At 32.3% G+C, this 19,582-nt stretch overlaps 2 protein-coding genes and 1 long non-coding RNA gene across 3 annotated transcripts in view; all 3 read right to left on the bottom strand.

Moving 5' to 3' along the window:
• Positions 1–4,612: 4,612 nt before the first annotated feature.
• On the bottom strand, positions 4,613–6,558 carry LOC144572945 (scarecrow-like protein 14). Its single transcript, XM_078322593.1, has 2 exons — positions 6,286–6,558; positions 4,613–6,252 (listed from the first exon to the last, which is right to left on the bottom strand). The coding sequence occupies exons 1-2, from the start codon at positions 6,473–6,475 to the stop codon at positions 4,646–4,648; spliced, it is 1,797 nt and encodes a 598-aa protein (XP_078178719.1). The 5' UTR covers positions 6,476–6,558; the 3' UTR covers positions 4,613–4,645.
• Positions 6,559–11,831: 5,273 nt separating this feature from the next.
• Positions 11,832–19,582, bottom strand: part of LOC144573052 (scarecrow-like protein 34) — a 30,445-nt gene continuing 22,694 nt past the window's right edge. The window contains exon 4 of the mRNA XM_078322734.1: positions 11,832–13,856. Coding sequence (XP_078178860.1) covers positions 12,001–13,856 — 1,856 coding nt within the window. The 3' untranslated portion in view covers positions 11,832–12,000. The remainder of the gene's footprint in view (positions 13,857–19,582) is intronic.
• On the bottom strand, positions 15,906–18,731 carry LOC144573060 (uncharacterized). The gene is made up of 2 exons (XR_013517873.1): positions 18,510–18,731; positions 15,906–16,118 (listed from the first exon to the last, which is right to left on the bottom strand). It is a non-coding gene; the product is annotated as an uncharacterized LOC144573060 (long non-coding RNA).

The raw sequence follows: 19,582 nt of genomic DNA, 5'->3' as shown, positions 1-19,582 counted from the left end.
TATTCTTAATATGCTGATTACTTCTATCTTATTTACACTAATCCAATTGATTATTTCTTATGTCTGCAATCTATTAAAATTCTCATTTCAGACTTTATACATTTCTTAATATTTTAGAATTTTCAATTAGTAACATATCTTTATATCCATCAAACATAATTTTAAATTATCAATTTCACAGTAATTCATTGCAAATTAACTTAGTCATCCTTATTAACCAATTCAGAGAAATGATATTTTCATTTTAAATGTCAATCACTCACTCTCTCTCTATTTTTTTTTTTTTTTTTTGTAAATTAACCATATGTGTTTTGATAATATCCAGTCAAAACCATTCTGTTAAAATCGTTACCAAACTGGACTGTTGCGGAGAGAAGAGTTTGTTGAAATTAGTTTGCAGAGAGAGATTACATAGTTGAACGCTGCTGCTCCGTCGTGGAATCCTAATTTAATTGTACAACTTCTACACGTTATTGCGTACAGAAAATTAGAAACCACTGAAAACTGGGACCTAGCAGGTTTATGCTTCTAGAAATTCAATTATCACCGAGGTACCTAGCAGGTTTATGTTCTTTTATTTATATAAGATCGCATTCAGAAATGATCAGAATCAACATTTAAAGTACAGTTATCAACATTTGAAGTATACAGCATTACACTACAATTATTTTAATTTTTAAAGATAATTCTAAGGTACAGCCAAAAAAGTTGATAATTGACTAGTCATCAATAAAATTTGGGACTAAAATTTTATTAATGGAATAAATAACTTATTAGCAACAACATTCCAAAGAGAATTTATATATATATTTTTTTAAAACGGAAAATTACATGACCATATAAAAAGATTAACCTCCTTAATCAACTTTCGGTTTCCATGCCGTCACACCTGCACGCACCCGGTCTTCGCTTACATCACATGAGAATCAGGATTAAGTAAAATGACAAAGAGGTTGCTAGAAAGTCTTAGGCAATCAATTCAGGTAAATTCGTCCATATAAATGTAATTAGACTTGTGAGGTCGGTATAGATATATACACTAGACATACAAAAGGACTTGGTGCCACAAAATCATCATTATATAATGTCTAGATTCTGCAAGGGTTGTGATTAAAAGTTGAATTTTCGGATTGAATATCAGCCCTTCAATCACATAACTTATCTTTTTTTTATGTGTAGAAGTCTATATTTAGTTAAATATTTACCCGCTACACGTAATGACATACTTACTGTGCACCATTTCGATTGTAAGATCTGTAAAAATCTTTCACTAAGCGCCTCCCTCCCCGATCCCACCCCTCCCTTCCCGATCCCTTCTTCCAAAAAAGAAAAAAAAACCCTAGAAACTAACGGTCCAGATGTAATTATTGTTTGATTAGACGGTTCACATGTGGCTTGATTATGTTTTTGGTGCTTTCGGTAGTGCACGGTTGAGCGGTTCGCATTCGATCTTGTGGAATCAACACGACATATTGGCACCGTTAGATGGAACACGTGTCATGATCCTGAAGGAAACAGTTCGGCTGAGGTTGAATGTCGACATTGTGGCGCGATTTAATAAAACAAGTGGGCCCACTAGCTGATAAATAATGCTTTGCAAAGGCTTCTATGGACATAAGGATCTATTTGTAAAATGAACATATTTTTATTTTCAAAGTTCAAACAGTCGATCCGAACCGTTCATCTTGTTCTCCATATTAATATGTGCTTGGAGACCAAATTTTACATTTTTCTGAATTTTTTTACTATTTATTAAGATGAGTACAAAAAATATCAAATTCAGACCATTGAATTTTGTACCCATCTTAATAAATAGTAAAAAAATTCAGAAAAATGTAAAATTTGGTCTCCAAGCACATATTAATATGAAGAACAAGATGAACGGTTCGGATCGACTGTTTGAACTTTGAAAATAAAAATATGTTCATTTTACAAATAGGTCCTTATGTCCATAGAAGCATCACTCATAATGCTTTGTCGATCCTTCGTGCGATGACAATTTTTTTTAAATGCCCAAAATACTAAAAAGAGTAACATTTACCCATGCTATTAGGTGGAGCAATTACAGATCTAACGCATCTATAAAAATAAAATTACATATTTTAGTTTGCTTATTCAATAAATTTATTTTGCTTTACTTTCTCAATATCATCCTACGTTAGTTCATGTCCCCTTTGAACATTTAACTTGGTGAAAGTGTTTTTGTCTGTACTGTTTCTTAATTATTCTATAAAGGAGTCTATCACGTATTGGTTTTTCAGGCAACTTAGCAACATCTTGGGTTTCAGCAGCTTGCATTGTCAACAAGTTAATGATGTGTGTTTTCATCAATCTATGTTAATTTGTCAAAACTGAAAATAGTATTTTATTATATTTTTTTCAATTTGGACAATTATAATATACTTTTTATATTTTATTTATTTATTTTCAAAAATGTTAGACTATATCGAAGAGGATCAATAGCAATAATACTTCAAAAAAATTTCATGTTATATTTTATCTTCTTTTTTTCATTTATTGTTGTTTTTTTTACTGTTATTTATTATTTGGATCTCTGTTTTTTTCTTAATTTTGTGCGAATATCAATAACAAAATCTTTTCATATTCTATTCAATTATATAATATGGCCCCGTCGCAACGCACGGGCACGATACTAGTATATATATATGGACACATTTTGTGTCAAGGTACATCTTTTTTCTATATTAGGTGAGGCAAAATTCCCCAATTATTTTGGTTACAAGCAAACTTTGAGTTTTCTTTGTCAATTACCATAGTTGAAGAGAAAATTATAACTAAATATTTTCAGCCAGGTGGGAGACTCTGCATTTCTGGCTAAAGAATTATTAGAAAAAAATCTAAAAAAGGTAAGATGCTAGAAGCTATTAAACCTCAACTCCAAAATAATAACCAGACCAACGATACAAACCAAAAAACACAAAAAGAGGGTTAAAAAAAAAAAAAGGATTTCTAGTAAATAGAAGCATTTTACCTCAAAGGAAGTGCTGGGTGATTAGGATGAAGCAGCGGAGAATGCTAATTGGTTAGTATGATTTGGGGTGTTGTGTGTGTGTGTGTGTGTGTGGTTCAAATTGGTTTGATTCTTTGCTGGTGGGGCCTGCGGTGGAAAAATAGGAGAGGATGTGTATTCTAAGCAAATTTTCCACAAAAAATCTCGATTATATGCATAGTTGCATACAACTCATTACGAGAGTGAATCAGTACAAAAGTAGATTTATTATTAAGACTCGTTGGACCAACAATTTTTCATCTAGAATAAACCCACAATTAAACAATACAAAAATAAACGCAGATTTGATTTTTGACTAGCTACAGGTTTTAGTTTTACTGGGTCAAAACTTGACTTTGAGTGGTTTCTCGTAGTTTCCATTCACACCGAACACCTTGTAATTCATGATGAACGAGCACTAATTAAACATAAATGATGTACGCATGACCTCATACAATTGTGTAATTCATTTATCTATTAAGAGAGGTTTCAGTCCCTTATGATCACAATAAATTTTTGTATGAACAGTATACAATTCTTCTCTAAAATAGCCAACATCAATACAAAACCTCATGTGTATATTTACATTTATATTGTTTTAATGAATCCTTAGGCCGGCCAACTTAACAGGAATTTACATCGGCAACAATAAGAAATACATATAATTGAAGTTTTTAGAACCTATTTTTTCGATATAAAATATTAATAGTTTATTCGTCGTGTTGTCACAAAATTACTTAATTTTTCCAAAAAAAATAATTTGGAGGTGTATTCAGAAGTGGAGTTAAAAAAAAATAGAACTGAAAAGACCGTATAAATAAAATATAGTGTTATTTAATTTTATGCGAAGACAAAAAAATGTTTGTGTTTATAAGAATTATAATGATTTAGTAGACAAATAAATTGTTCTACTTGCGGGTGCAATCTGTAAAGTTTCATGCAGTTTCTTTTAATTATTCCAGAATAATGTTATAATTTTTAGGAAAAAAATAATTTCTAACACTTAGGATGTTGAAGAGGGTCCCAATTAGATTTGGAGAAAAAGAGCACTGTACTTTGGGAGGATCATGAAACATAGCATTATAGTTTGTTAGGTTGGTACAGAGCAGTATCAAATCAAGGATGTTTTAGTTAATTTCATGACCGAGCAAATAAAAAGAAAAATTTTAGAAAATAGGATCATGTAACTGCCAAATGCATGTTTAATATACAATATAATTGAGGTGTCCGTAAGAGTTTGGTGGTTGCAAATTTGCAATTTTAAAATAAACTGGTTTTTATGTATAACGAATACATAACACAGTTTTGCTACCATCTGAAGAGAACGATAGGAAGTAAGATAAAAAAGAAATTCAAGCTAATTTGATTTATAAGATCACCTGAAGATAATCAATATATGAAGTAGAGTTATAAGATTAACACGTTGAAAAAAATATCTTAAAGTATACATGCATTACACCATAATTATTAAATATAATTGTAAAGTAACCCAAAAAAGTAATGACTAGTGTCATCAATAAAATTTGGGACTGAAATTCTATCAATGGAATAAATAACTTATTAGCAACGACATTCCAAATGTAAAAATATATAATTTTAAACAAAAAATGAAAATTACATGACCATATCAAAAGATTAACATCCTTCATCAAGTTTTGGTTTCCATGCTGTCACACCAACAATTACCCTTCCCTTCCAACCTTGCAGGAGCCAATTATCATCTTCTTCAATAAAATATCGCTTATCATAAACATTTCTCACCAGATTACTACATTCTTTCACTATGTCTGGATCCACTGGTAATTGTTCAAAGCCGGCTCGTAGGTTCCTGCGCTGCCACTGCTTAGGGGTCTCTGGTCTCTCTATCCAGTCTGACCCCTCGCATGCTACAATATTGATAATATCAGGTACAAAAAAAATATTTTCTGGCAGCTGCCTTTCTTTATTTCCACGTGGAATTGTTGTATCTAGTAGATCAAAGAACGTAGAGTAAGTTGACAAGACCTGCCTAAAGCGGGTGAGGAAGTTGGAGCTGTATGATCTGAACAGATCTCCTTGGATGAAAACTTGGGGTTTGATTTGCCGAATGAGTTTGAGAACTCGATTTCTCGCACTATCAATTTCGAAGGATTCATCTTTTACTTTCCTAAAGCGAACAATGCTATTTACAATAACTACTTCATCATCTTTAATGTTAAGATCCTCTATATGAATCAATTCCCACTGTGAAGCAATTGCTTTGTACTCGAAAGGTACGCTAAAGCTTCTAGCATATTCTTCAAACCTTCGTCCCATATTGTTTATCCGTTTAGCAGGGCGAAACCCAGGCTCAGGAAATTCTATACCAGTAATTCGAAGTTGAGGAGGTCCACCTTCCCTTTTAGCAAGAGCTTGGATTAGAGATGGCCATTGAGCGCTAAATCTAATACCTAGATCAATTACGTGCAGTTTTCTGGCATTCTTTGCCGCATTAAGAATATTGTGGTTCGAAAACCAGTAATACACCCTTGCAAATGGAGCTGCTTTGAGGTACAAATGGTAAGCCTTGAGGATGGAAATGTCTGGAATGCTGACTTGTTTAGCAATAAGTCCATGATAATACTCCCTTCCTACACCAGCCAAGCGAGCTTCCAGTGCATCAGCAAGGACAGAGGCAAGCCTTTGGATCCCATTTCCATTACGAGAGGATTGTATTCTTATCTTGCTTAGAAGCTCCTGAGCTCTACGCAGATCATATATAGCTACTGCCTCAGAACAATGGATAAGTAGTGTGCAAAGATCGATATGACCCCCTTGGATTTCTACTTTACAGCCTGAGCTTGCTTCTTTTTGCAGGATTTCTCGTTGACCCCAAATTTCTTCTTTCATGTGGTCCTCTCCATGGTCGAGCAATACTCTGTCATAAACATCATCTGTATTCGGCTCTTCAGAGTATATCATGGACATTTTGCTCTTTGGACCCTCTAAAGTATCCAAGTCCCTGCAATCTGTGCTCCTTTTAATCAAGGACTTCAAGTTCGCCCTGGCATTTTCTTTTTCAACCAATTTGAAACCTACCGAGTTTTCATCTTTCACCTCAGCATTATCCACAGAAATCATCTTCTCTTTAATATTAGTAGCCAAAATGTTGATATTTGGAAGGAACTTCAATCCTTCTTCAATTCCTTTATGGAATTCCATGACTGGTATTGTCCCCATCAATGAGTCATGCATGGAGATCTTACTTGTTGAATTGAAGCCAACTTGAGCTTTTGAATTGCAAAAAGTGGAGCTACTGTCTGCTTCTGATTGGCAAGGAGCTACCAGCTGTTTATCCAGAGAAAATGGGTACTTTTGCCCAAGGATTTCATAGAAGGGCTTCTCGATCTCCCGGAGAGCATCCTCATCTTTACGAGCGGTAATGTTTAATTCATCTATTTCTTCTTCCAGTAAATACCTACTTATGAAATCCAGCGTTGGGTCCATCAGAAAGGCTTGCTTACCGGTGTTCGGCACAAGATTGTTATTTGGTTCTTTTCAGGGGCAATTTGTGTAAAATTTGTGGGATTGTAATTGTTTTTGCCTGATAATAGGTATCACACTGGAGGTTGAGTGGTTTGATAACATTGACCTGCGACCTAAATTTCAGCGAACCAAATTCTGTAAGCAACCGATTAAGTTAAATGACAAAGAGCTAAGAAGAAAGCCTTACGCGATCAATTCAGGTATATTCGTTTGATTATCTGCATATTTGTCGTCGATATGATTATGACTAACCTTATGAGGCCGGTATGAATAGATGAAGGACTTTAATGTGACTAAATACAGATAAGCAAGAACATTTATATATTGAGACATTGTTTTTAAATACATCTTTCTATATTAGAAGAGACATAATTCACCAATTATTTTGGTTATCAGCATAAAGTCGAACTAGGTGAACTAGGGTGTTCTTCATCAAGTCTCTTGGTGAACTCAAGTCTAAAACTAATCGAATCGGCATTAAATGACGAATCCGAACCGTTGAAACCTGCCTACTTAACGAGTGATGCGTCTACATGTAATAAAATTTAATTTTGAAATTAATTTTACATATAGTCAAGTGGTCCAAATACGTTCAAAGAATGAATGCATTAAAATTAATTTGTTAACCTTTTTTTTATTTTGACTGCTTGACTTTAAACTAAATTAATTTGAATGTTTAAAATTTTCACATGTAAAAGCATCACTCGTAAGGTAGGTGAGTTTCAACGGTTCGGATTCATCATTTAAAATCGATTTGACGGGTTTTAGACCTGAGTTCTACTCACAAGCATATATACTTAGTGTTTTCTTTCTCAATTACCATAGTTGAAGATTAAATTATAAATAAATATTTTCAGCCAGGTGGGACTCTGCACCCATGCATAGCTAGAGAATTATGAGAAAAATGCTTGAAGCTATTAATCCTCAACTCCAAAATAATACCTAGACCAACGACTCAAACCTAAAATCACAAAAAGAAGGTAAAAAAAAAATGTTATAAATAGAAACATATTACCTCAAAGGAAGTCCTGGGTGATTAGGATGAAGAGTGGAGAAGGCTATTTGGTAACTCATCTCGGTATGAAGTAGGTATTAGTATGATTTGGGGCTAGGGATTCTGAACTGGGACTTCTGTTAACAAAAATATTATAAAATAATAAAGGAAACAGAAAATATTATAAAATAATATAGTAAACAGAAAATATTATAAAATAATATAGGAAAGAAGAAATAGGTATGACTTCTGGGGCTATGGATTCTTGGAAAAAAGTAGGTATGACTTCTGGGACTATGAACAAATTTCAAACATTCAAAAAGAAAATTACCTTTAAATTTCTGATTTTGTTTCACATAGAATTCCAAACAGACTTACTAAAAGAATCTTTGAATCTGCCGATCTTTCAGAAATAAGTGATTATTGAGTTTATTTCTTTTAAAATATGGTAAATAAAAAAAAATTCAGTTCAGATTGGAAAACCATACTGTAACAAGTAGTGAAAATCTGCATTACACAAAGTTGTAACTTTTAATTTTATCACCGAAGAGGTTCTACGAAAAGAAATTGTTGTTTTTTCAAAATTATAATTTATGCGCCCTAAAAACCAGATAAACCGCTTTTAAAATATAAGAAGCCATTGATTATATAATATCATAGAAAATTAAAGTGACAGAAGGTCACATTAAACCATGAAATGATCTAATTCACTATTTAAGATTAAATGAGTTAATTAATTGAAATAAATTTTAATTGCCGGATTTTTGACAGTCACAAGAAATCATATCAAATTACTTATTTGGTTCTTTTAATTTCTACAATAATGATCATCATACTATATTTCCGTTGGTAACATATGCATGCCACAAAAAATCATGATTATATGCATATGACTCATTTAATAGAGAGAGAATCAGTACAAAAGTAGTTATATTATTAATATAATTAAAAAGACTGGTTGGACTCACAATTTTTCATCCGGAAGAATTCACAATTAAACGATTATTTTTATTTAGGAAAAAATAAAACTGATTCAAATAGAAACAGAACGTTGTGATTTTTTATCAAAAAAATAATTTATCGTATTACTGATACGGTGGGAGATGAGAGTGTTTTTTCACCGTATCAATAATATGAAGCTTTTCTCTTTTATTTGAGAAAAGGTTTCTATTCACCTCTATCCGTCCACGATTTGTCCACTAACGAATTTTATCCAATTCTAACGGATTATATTGTGTCATGAGCTTAACTAGTGCCTGTGTCCATTTAAAAATATAAAATTATATGCCCAACATGCAAAATATATATTTTACATACATCTCTCGACATGTTCGAAACCAAATATCTCTCGACTGACAAAGCAGCAATGCATCCTGAATCAGCTCCACTGCAGCCTGCCTCCACTCATGATCCTATCATTTTGTATGAAAAGAAGTCAAATTAACAATGCTTCATATCAAGGAATTCAATCCTATACACATTCCAAATATAAAATCAAATGGTGCCGTTTTAACAAAACCAAATCACAATTAAGCCTCAATTGTGCAATTAAGCCTCCATTTATAACCCAATTTTGCCTCAACTATCCCAGTACTCAAGTTTAATTTGACACAATTTACTCAATTTTACATGAGCCGTGAAATTGACCATTAAATCAAGCCAATTATTTCACTGTTACCCTTGATACATGTGACAAGAGCATTAAATCAAGCCAATTAAATCAAGCCGTGAAATTTCAAAAATCAGTGAGAACTGTTTACTTACGAGGAGAGAGGAGGTTTGACTACGATTACCTTCCTCCAGTGATACATCTGACAAGAGCGACCTTCGCCTGAGTCTCTTGCTCAACCGCGATGCGAGAGATGAGAGGTCGGTGTCGTCAAAATCGTCAGCGAAGGAGTTGAGCGACGGAGGGAGTAAACCCTAAGGTGAGCGGCGGAGGGTGGTGAGCGCCGGAGGGAGTAAACCCTAAGGTGAGCGGAGGGGATATGCTAAGGTGAGCGGGAGGAAGAGCTGTGCGGAGGGAGAAAGAAGCAGTTTTGAAAAACCCTAGAGATGCACATTTTGATGAGTGAAAAATGGTGTGCGGGAGAGAGAGAGAGAGTGGCGGGAGTGAAATACAATTTTCACTGCATTAGTATCAGTTTTTTACAAACAGCCGACACTAAAGTATTTGTGTCGACCTTTTGTAACAGCCGACACTAATAAATACTATTTATGTCGGCCTTTTGTAAACAACCGACACTAATAGTAAACAGCCGACACTAAAAGTATTAGTATCACATTTTTAAGACGTCCGATACTAATGAGGCCACACTAATTGTACATTCTCCACTAGTGTCCGTGGGCTCCTGGAATATACTCTTCACGGTCGACACGTTCCTCAATCTCTAGATATGAACCTAAGTTTACTAACTTAAATTATTTTTGTTTCCAAATAATAAATAATTATAATATGTAATTATTTAAAGATTAAAATATTCAGTTTGTAAAGATAGAGAGTGTGAAATATGAAAAAAAATATATGATAGATTATAATAGTGTGAAATGAATTGTGACAGTGACTATAGTTAACAAATGAAAAGTAATTTTTGGAGATATTTAGATACTTCGTATAGTTTAATGTAAACAATGTTGAACGCAAGTTTTATATTTAAAATAAGCAAATTACGATGAATATACGGAAATAGATAATAATAGATAAATATCACATACCTATAGAAGTAATGAAGAACATAGAAGAAACGGTTTAAGTCAAAAACTGAGAGGTCAGACCGGATCAAAACAGAGGGGAATTATTGTTCACGGTTACTGTTTACACGAGTTATTGTTCACGGGTCAAGAGAAGAGGGTGAGTGTGTTTTGTGAAGAGAGAGAGACTGTGCATGTTAATATAATTAATGACTAGTCTTCATGAATAGATGCAATTGCACTCTTTGGTTGTTTAAAAGGTTCAATATGAAATGGCGCAAGTAAAATGCTGCTTAGGAAAGGATAAGGGCAGTAAAGAAAATTGGACTCGACCAGTAAAGGATTGATTTTCGAATATGGGCTGGGGTTTATTTAAGGAAATATGGGCTTTAGAAAATTAATTAATTAAATTGGGCTGAAGATAAATTAGAAAATATGGACTGCAGATAATTAATTGGACTAAGGTCTAAGTTGTACTTTAATTTAAATTTACGTGGTGTTACAGTTCTTTCCTCCTCTTCTAGTAGAGATCTTACTATTCCTTATTGATATCTCCTTTGTATAGCCTCCACTAGAGTGAAACTCTAGTTCTATATGCTCTCTGATATGTATAATCTTCTGTGGTTCGAGAGAACTCTTTCTCAGGCGTCCATATGCTTATATAGGTCTTGATTGGAAAGTTAGATCTGTAACCGTTATTTCTTGCAGCTTTTGCGTGTGGATGCCTGAATAACATGCGGTTTGGCTGAGATCCACACAAGCGGTTATAACCAGCTGCGATAGCTCTTTTGGGTAGCATGGGGATGAAGGCATCCGTGTGGCTGAGGATGAGATGTCAGAATTGCTTGTTTTATAGCTGTTTTTGCTCCAATATCATTGAAAATCTGCAATTCTCTAAAATTAGGTGAAATAACAAAAAGTAATCTGAATCTCTAAAAAATAAGTAATTGTAACTCGATAAATGACAATAATATAGATTAAGTGATAGGGAAAATAATGACTTATTTGACCATATCACATCGGCAACAATAAGAACTATATATACTTGAAGTTTCTAAAACCAATTCTTTCCATATAAAATATTAATAGTGTATTCACCGTGTTGTCACAAAATTACTTAATTTTTCCAAAAATAATAATTTGGAGGTGTATTTAGGAGCGGAATTAATAAAAAATAGAACTGGAAAGACCGTATAAATAAAATATAGTGTTATTTAATTTTATCGTGTTATTTAATTTTATCGTGTTTATAAGAATTATAATGATTTAGTAGACAAATAAATTGTAAAGTTTCATGCAGTTTCTTCTAATTATTCCAGAATAATGTTATTATTTTTAAGAAAAAATTAATTTCTAACACTAAGGATGTTGAAACAGAGCATTAGAGTTTGTTAGGTTGGTACAGAGCAATACCAAATCAAGGATGTTTGAGTAGTTAATTGCATGACCGAGCAAATAAAAAACAAAATTCTAGAAAATAGGATCATGTAACTGCCAAATTCATGTTTAATGTACAATTAATATAATTGAGGTGTCCGAAAGAGTTTGGTAGTTACAAACTTGCAATTTTAAAATAAACTGGTTTTTATGTATAAGATTATCATGTTAAAAGAAAATAGCTTGAAGTATACATGCATTACACTATAATTATTTTAAGGTAACCCAAAAAAGCATTGACTAGTCATCAAAAAAATTGGGACTGAAATTCTATCAATGGAATAAAGAACTTATTAGCAACAACATTCCAAATGTAAAAATATTTTTTTAAAATAAAATAAAATTACATGACCATATCAAAAGATTAACATCCTTCATCAAGTTTTGGTTTCCATGCTGTCACACCAAAAAGTACTCTTCCTTTCCAACCTTCCACAAGCCAATTTTCATCTTCTTCAATAAAATATTGCTTATCATAAAAATTTCTCACCAGATCATTACATTCTTTCACTATGTATGGATCCACTGATAATTGTTCAAAGCCGGCTCGTAGACTCCTGCGTTGCCACTGCTTAAGGGTCTCTGGTCTCTCTATCCAGTCTGACCCCTCGCATGCTATAATATTGATAATCTCATGTACAAAAAGCATATTTTCTGGCAGTTGCCTTTCTTTATTTCCACGTGGAATTGTTGTGTCCAGTAGATCAAAGAACACAGAGTAAGTTGACAAGACCTGTCTAAAGCGGGTGAGGAAGTTGGGGCTGTATGATCTGCACACATCTGAAAAAATGAAAACTCGGGGTTTGATTTCTCGAATGAGTTTGAGAACTCGATTTCTCTGACTATCAATTTCAAAGGATTCATCTTTTACTTTCTTGAAGCGAAGCATGCTATTTACGATAACTACTTCATCATCATTAATGTTAAGATCCTCAATATGAATCAATTCCCACTGTGACGAAGCAATTGCTTTGTACTCGAAGGGTACGCTAAAGCTTCTAGCATACTCTTCAAACCTTCGTCCCATATCTTTTATCCGTTTAGCAGGGCGAAACCCAGGCTCAGGAAAGTCTATACCAGTAATTCGAAGTTGAGGAGGTCCGCCTTCCCTTTTAGCAAGAGCTTGGATAAGAGATGGCCACTGAAAGCCAAATCTAATACCTAGATCAATTACGTGCAGTTTTCTGGCATTCTTTGCCGCATTAAGAATATTGTGGTTAGAAAACCCATAAGACACCCTTGCAAATGGAGCTGCATTGAGGTACAAATGGTAAGCCTTGAGGATGGAAATGTCTGGAATGCTGACTTGTTTAGCAATAAGTCCATGATAATACTCCCTTCCGACACCAGCCAAGCGAGCTTCCAGTGCATCAGCAAGGACAGACGCAAGCCTTTGGATCCCATTTCCATTACGAGAGGATTGTATTCTTATCTTGCTTAGTACCTCCTGAGCTCTACACAGATCATATATAGCTACTGCCTCAGAACAATGGATAAGTAGTGTGCAAAGATCGGAATGAACACAAATTTGAACTTGCTTCTTTTTGCAGTTTGAACTTGCTTCTTTTTGTAGGATTTCTCGTAGACCCCAAATTTCTTCTTTCATGTGGTCCTCTCCATGGTCGAGCAATACTCTGTCATAAACATCATCTGTATTGGGCTCTTCAGAGTATATCATGGACATTTTGCGGTTTGGACCCTCTAAAGTATCCAAGTCCCTGCAATCTATGCTCCTTTTAATCATGGACCTGGACTTCGCCCTGACATTTTCTTTTTCAACCAATTTGAAACCTACTGAGTTTTCATCTTTCACCTCAGCATTATCCACGGAAATCATCTTCTCTTTAATATCAGTAGCCAAAATGTTGATATTTGGAAGGAACTTCAATCCTTCTTCAATTCCTTTATGGAATTCCATGACTGGTGTTGTCCCTATGAATGAGTCATGTACGGAGATCTTACTTGTTGAATTGAAGCCAACTTGAGCTTTTGAATTGCAAAATGTGGAGCTACTGTCTGCTTCTGATTGGCAAGGAGCTACCGGCTGTTTATCCAGAGAAAATGGATACTTTTGACCAAGGATTTCATAGAAAGGCTTCTCGATCTCCCGAAGGGTATCGTCATCTTTTTGAGCGGTAATGTTTAATTCATCTATTTCTTCTTCCAGTAAACACCTACTTATGAAATCCAGTGTTGGGTCCATCAGAAAGTCTTGCTTACCTGTGTTCGGTACAAGATTGTTATTTGGCTGTTTTAAGGGGCAATTTGTGTAAAATTTGTGGGATTGTAATTGTTTTTCCTAACAAAAGTTATCACACTGGAGGTTGGGTGGTTTGATAACATTGACCTCGGACTTAAATTCAGCGAATTAAATTCAGTGCATATACATTTTGTTAATCGCCGATAACCTTAAATTAATTCAGTCGATTTTTTCTCGGATGGCACAGGGGCATTGTTAACCGAAGCCTCTAAAAATTTAATCGTCAATAACCGTAAATTAATTTTCATTATAAAGAAGTTTAATTAGATATATTTTATTTTATTTTGTGGTTATTTTTTACCGAAGATCCTAAAAATTTAATTACTGATAGTGCTAAATTAAATTTTATTACAAAGAAATACAATTAGATATATTTTATTTTATGATTATTTTTCATCGAAGATCCCAGTTACAAAAAACTCCAATTAGATATATTTTATTTTATGGTGTGGTTTTTTTTCACCGAAGATTCTAGAAGTTTAATCGCCGATAGCTAAATTAATTTTTATTACAAAGAAATCCCATTAGATATATTTTATTTTATTTTGTGGTTATTTTTCACCAAAAACCCTAGAAGTTTAATCGCCGATAGCCCTAAATTAATTTTTATTATAAAGAAGTCCAATTAGATATATATTTTATTTTATGGTTATTTTTCACCAAAGTCAAATCGACGATTAAAATTCTAAGATCTTCGGTGGAAAATAATCATAAAATAAAATATATCTAATTGAATTTCTTTGTAATAAAAATTAACTTAGGACTATCGGTGATTAAACTTCTAGGATCTTCAGTGAAAAATAACCATAAAATAAAATAAAATATATCTAATTGGACTTCTTTATAATAAAAATTAATTTAGGGTTATCAGCAATTAAACTTCTAGGGTCTTTTGGTGAAAAATAACAACATCATAAAATAAAATATGTCTAATTAGACTTATTTGTAATAAAAATTAATTTGAGGCTAACGGTGATTAAACTTCTAGGATCTTCGGTGAAAAATAACCATAAAATAAAATACATATCTAATTGGACTTCTTTGTAATACAAATTAATTTAGGGCTATCGGTGATTAAACTTCTAGAGTCTTTGGTGAAAAGTAGTCATAAAATAAAATATATATCTAATTGGACTTCTTTGTAATAAAAATTAATTTAGGACTATCCGCGATTAAACTTCTAGGGTCTTCGATGAAAAGTAACCATAAAATAAAATATATATCTAATTAGACTTCTTTGTAATAAAAATTAATTTAGGTCTATCAGCAATTAAACTTCTAGAGTCTTCGGTGAAAAATAACCATAAAATAAAATATATCTAATTTGATTTCTTTGAAATAAAAAATAATTTAGGACTATCGGCTATTAAACTTCTAGGGTCTTCGGTGAAAAGTAACCATAAAATTAAATATAGCTAATTAGATTTCTTTGTAATAAAAATTAATTTAGGATATCGGCTATTAAATTTCTAATTTTTTCAGTGAAAAATAACCATAAAATAAAATATATCTAATTGGACTTCTTTGCAATAAAAATTAATTTATGACTATCGGCAATTAAATTTTTAGGGTCTTCGGTGAAAAATAATCACACCATAAAATAAAATATATCTAACTAAACTTGTTTGTAATAAAAATTTATTTATGAATATCAGCGATTAAACTTCTAGAGTCTTCAGTATCGGCGATTGACTTCTATATTCTTTGGTGAAAAATAATCTTACAATAAAATAATATATATCAAAAAATTTGAATTCGATGAACCGAGATATCAATCAAATTCTAGCTTAGTACCGGTGAGTTTTTCACTAGTTAAATTGTTAACAATCTAGTAATTTTGTTGCCGAAAAGATTGGTCAAAATCGGTGAACATACTACCGGTTTGGTCAGTTTTCAAAATCGATCGAAAAAGTGGGTAGTTGTCAACCCCCCCCCCCCCACAACCCCAATCTGGAGGTGCGACAACCTACCGCGTCTATTTATCATTCAATATACATAAGGCATGGATCTTTTTATGCATTGCCAATAGCATCTATTATTTTTGCCACATCCTAATTTATTTACAATAATTATCTGACATTTTATAGTGGATGATGCTAGACATGTACTCTCTGTATCTTGTCGGATATAATAAACCAAAATCTCATATCTTTATGTGGCCCTGCTGGCAATTATAACCCCAAAAGCATTTCTCTGTCTTCGTCTTAAAAAACCTATAAATCCTACAAAGGAAAACGGGTGAGAAATAATAAATTATTTCTTAGTGCTGATTGCCACTTAGATTATTAGATTTTAAGAAAATCCACATTCAGAATGAAATCACCGCACGAGAAACTAATAGTTTATTTCATAATAACGAATGCAAATGCTACATAGCATTATGCAGTTGAACAACACAAATTTCATAAATAAATCAAAACTCTAAGGATCTTATCAGAATAAATGGTTTGAGTCCAAATCTTTTAAACCATAAAATATGGTAATGTTGGGAATTAATCTTTACAACCACTATGTCTAGTAACGTTTGGTTTCTTGACTTTACAATTTCTAGTCCGGTAACACTGACATATACCATAACATGTATATGTCGTGTCAAGGCTTATACTGTTCTAATTATCCTGATAATTTATTAATGGAACCAATAGGAAACCAATATTACAATATTGTCATTATGTCGTGTCAAGGTTTATACTATTCTAACTATCGTGATAATTTGTTCTTGAAACAAATACGAAACCAATATTACAATACTATCATTATTAGAAAGAAAATCAATGATAAGACAGTTATCACAGTTCATTAGTCTTATAGTCATAATAAACATTTATTCAATATCCCCTACCCAACTAGTATTGGATTTAGTTGGAGCCATTTACCATATGCACATAAGCGTCCTGAAGTAAAGTCTTGTAGCTAGATAGACTTTACAATATATTAATCATTTTTCTCCACTATATGGAGGTTCAAGGATTACAGTATTCAATATTCAATTAATTCAATTATTGTGGTCTCAATCAATCATTTGCAATATGAATTAATCAATCGATAAACAATATCAACATGATAGTCAACAATCTTACCTATGATTCAATTTCAATTGTATTGAGCTATGCATATAATGCAACAGTTTAATCAATGCAGTTAATCAAATATTCAAAATGCACAGTGAGTTACAATTTCATTTCTAGTCATGAATCTTAGACTAATCTAATAACCCCGCACCTAATATCATAGGGCAACAGGTGAGATCACTAGTAGTCTATTCTTCCTAAATACTCTGTCTTGTCAGTCTCTTACTTAATTTTGCCTATAACAAAATAATATATATACATATGTCATGATCAATATTTATACTAATTAAGTACAACAGAACAATTTAAGTATTCTAATATTTAAATCTCAATTATGTGCTTACTCACTAAGCTATGTTCAGTATTTATGATAAAACATTCATTAGTGTTCTATTTATATTTTATAGTCATATAGTGCTCCATATATTTAGTCCAATAAGTCTAGTCCAATTCATTTTCAGTATTTATTTCAACTGAGCTCTGTCATATGAATTTTACAATTGATCTTTATATATGTAAATTGGCACCAAGACCCCTCTAAAAGATTTTATTTACCAACTCCTAATATTTTTGCAAATTCAACCTTTCACTTTACATTTCTTTACAATCACCACACTGAAAATTATATAGGTATATGAGTAACCGAATTCATCTGGTACAGATAGGTACCAATTTTCATATTGTACCGAACACCATGCAAACAACTTATTAACATATTAGAAGAGTAGAATTAGGGTGTTCTTAATTTCACTAACCCCTTTGATGAACTCAAGTCTAAAACCCATCTAATTTGTTTCAAATGACAAATCCAGATCGTTAAAACCCGCTTATATTACGAGTGATGTGTCTATATGTGAAAATTTTAAACATTCGAATTAATTTAGTATAAAGTCAAGCGGTCAAAATTAGAAGGTTAATAAATTAATTTTAATGCATTCATTTTTTGGAACTTTTTCGACCACTTGACTCTATGCAAAATTAATTTTAAAATTAAAAATTTTTACATGTAAACGTATCACTCCTAAGGTATGCGGGTTTTAACAGTTCAAATTCGTCATTTGAAACCGATTCAATGAATTTTAGACTTGACTTCACCAAGAAGCTTGATGAACTTAAGAACGCCCTAGTTTTACTCCATATTAGAAAACAGTTCAATAGTCTGTACAAGATAAATTGTTCGTACCAAAAAGGTATAACTAGAGATGAGTTCTAAACCAAAGATTCGAGAATCAAATCCCAGATGTAAACCTTGTTACGTCCTAGATATCTCAACTAAAACCAACATAAGTAATTTAAGCACCACCATAATTATATGGTTCAGATTTGATTTATAAGAACACATGGAAAAAGAGGAGGCCTTGGTCAATTCAATTAAAATGCATAATTAAACAATTTTTCTGTTAATTCGAACAAGATCTTAACTTTATATTCTTTAATCTAATTAATCAATTTCCAACTTACAAACAAGACTTTCTAATTCAATATACAGCAAAATAAACCAAATCAAGTGAAATGGAAATGATAATTGAGATAGAGGAATACCAAATAATAGCACTAGTTGCAGTGAGAGAATAAGAGCACATCCATCCAGTGATTTAATCACCAGCTCAACCAACCAACTTCTCTGTTTTCTTCCTTTCTTTTGCAATTTTTTTGCTTGTTTCTTGTTATTTACTTCTCTTTCATTTACGGGAGAGAGAAGGAATCCCTTTAATTAATAAGGGAGAATAAGAAGGTGGTGTCTCACTCAACACTGGCCGCGTGGCCTTGTTCCATTTGTTCATTTTCTTTTTCTTAAGTTGATATTGTTCATGTATTCAATCTTCAAAGAATGGTACACGGTGGAAATTTTAGGAGAGAAAAGTAAGAGATAAAGATGGAAATAAAAACGTGGGTCCCACATACCATTTAAAAACTTCACTTTGCAATTCAACCATTAAATTACCAAGTTTCAAAAATTAGTCCACATGTAGCAAATTATTTATTTTTATTATGTTCATGATTTCTTAATATGCTAATTACTTCTATCTTATTTACACTAATCCGATTGATTATTTCTTATGTCTATAATATATTAAAATTCTCATTTCAGACTTTATACATTTCTTAATATTTTAGAATTTTCAATTAGTAACATATATTTATATCAATCAAACATAATTTTAAATTATCAACTTCACAGTAATTCATGTCAATAATTAACTTAGTCATCCTTATTAACCAGTTCAGAAAAATGATATTTTCATTTTAAATGTTACTTATTGAGAAATATATTCAAACAATTCGTATACTATTTTTAGTTATCAATTTCATTATATATATTTTACATAGTGTTACATATATTATTTCTTTTTAAATATGGTAAATAAAAAGAAACCTTGTAATTCAGTTAAGACTGGAAAACTTGTAACAAGTCGTGAAAATCTACATAACGCAAAGTTGTAATTCATTGATGGTGGGACCTGGCCGTGGAAAAATAGGAGAGGATGTGTATATTCTAAACAAATTTTGCATATTGGTTCCGAAGCTTAAAATATTTTATTACTTAGTCCATACCAGACTTTCGGACATGGAAAACCATATTTGTAAAAAGTCATGAAAAATTATACAAATTA

The sequence above is a fragment of the Carex rostrata genome, chromosome 21, assembly GCF_964058835.1.
Source record: "Carex rostrata chromosome 21, lpCarRost1.2, whole genome shotgun sequence".
NCBI classification, from domain to species: Eukaryota; Viridiplantae; Streptophyta; class Magnoliopsida; order Poales; family Cyperaceae; genus Carex; species Carex rostrata.
This window is presented reverse-complemented; position numbering and strand designations above follow the sequence as displayed.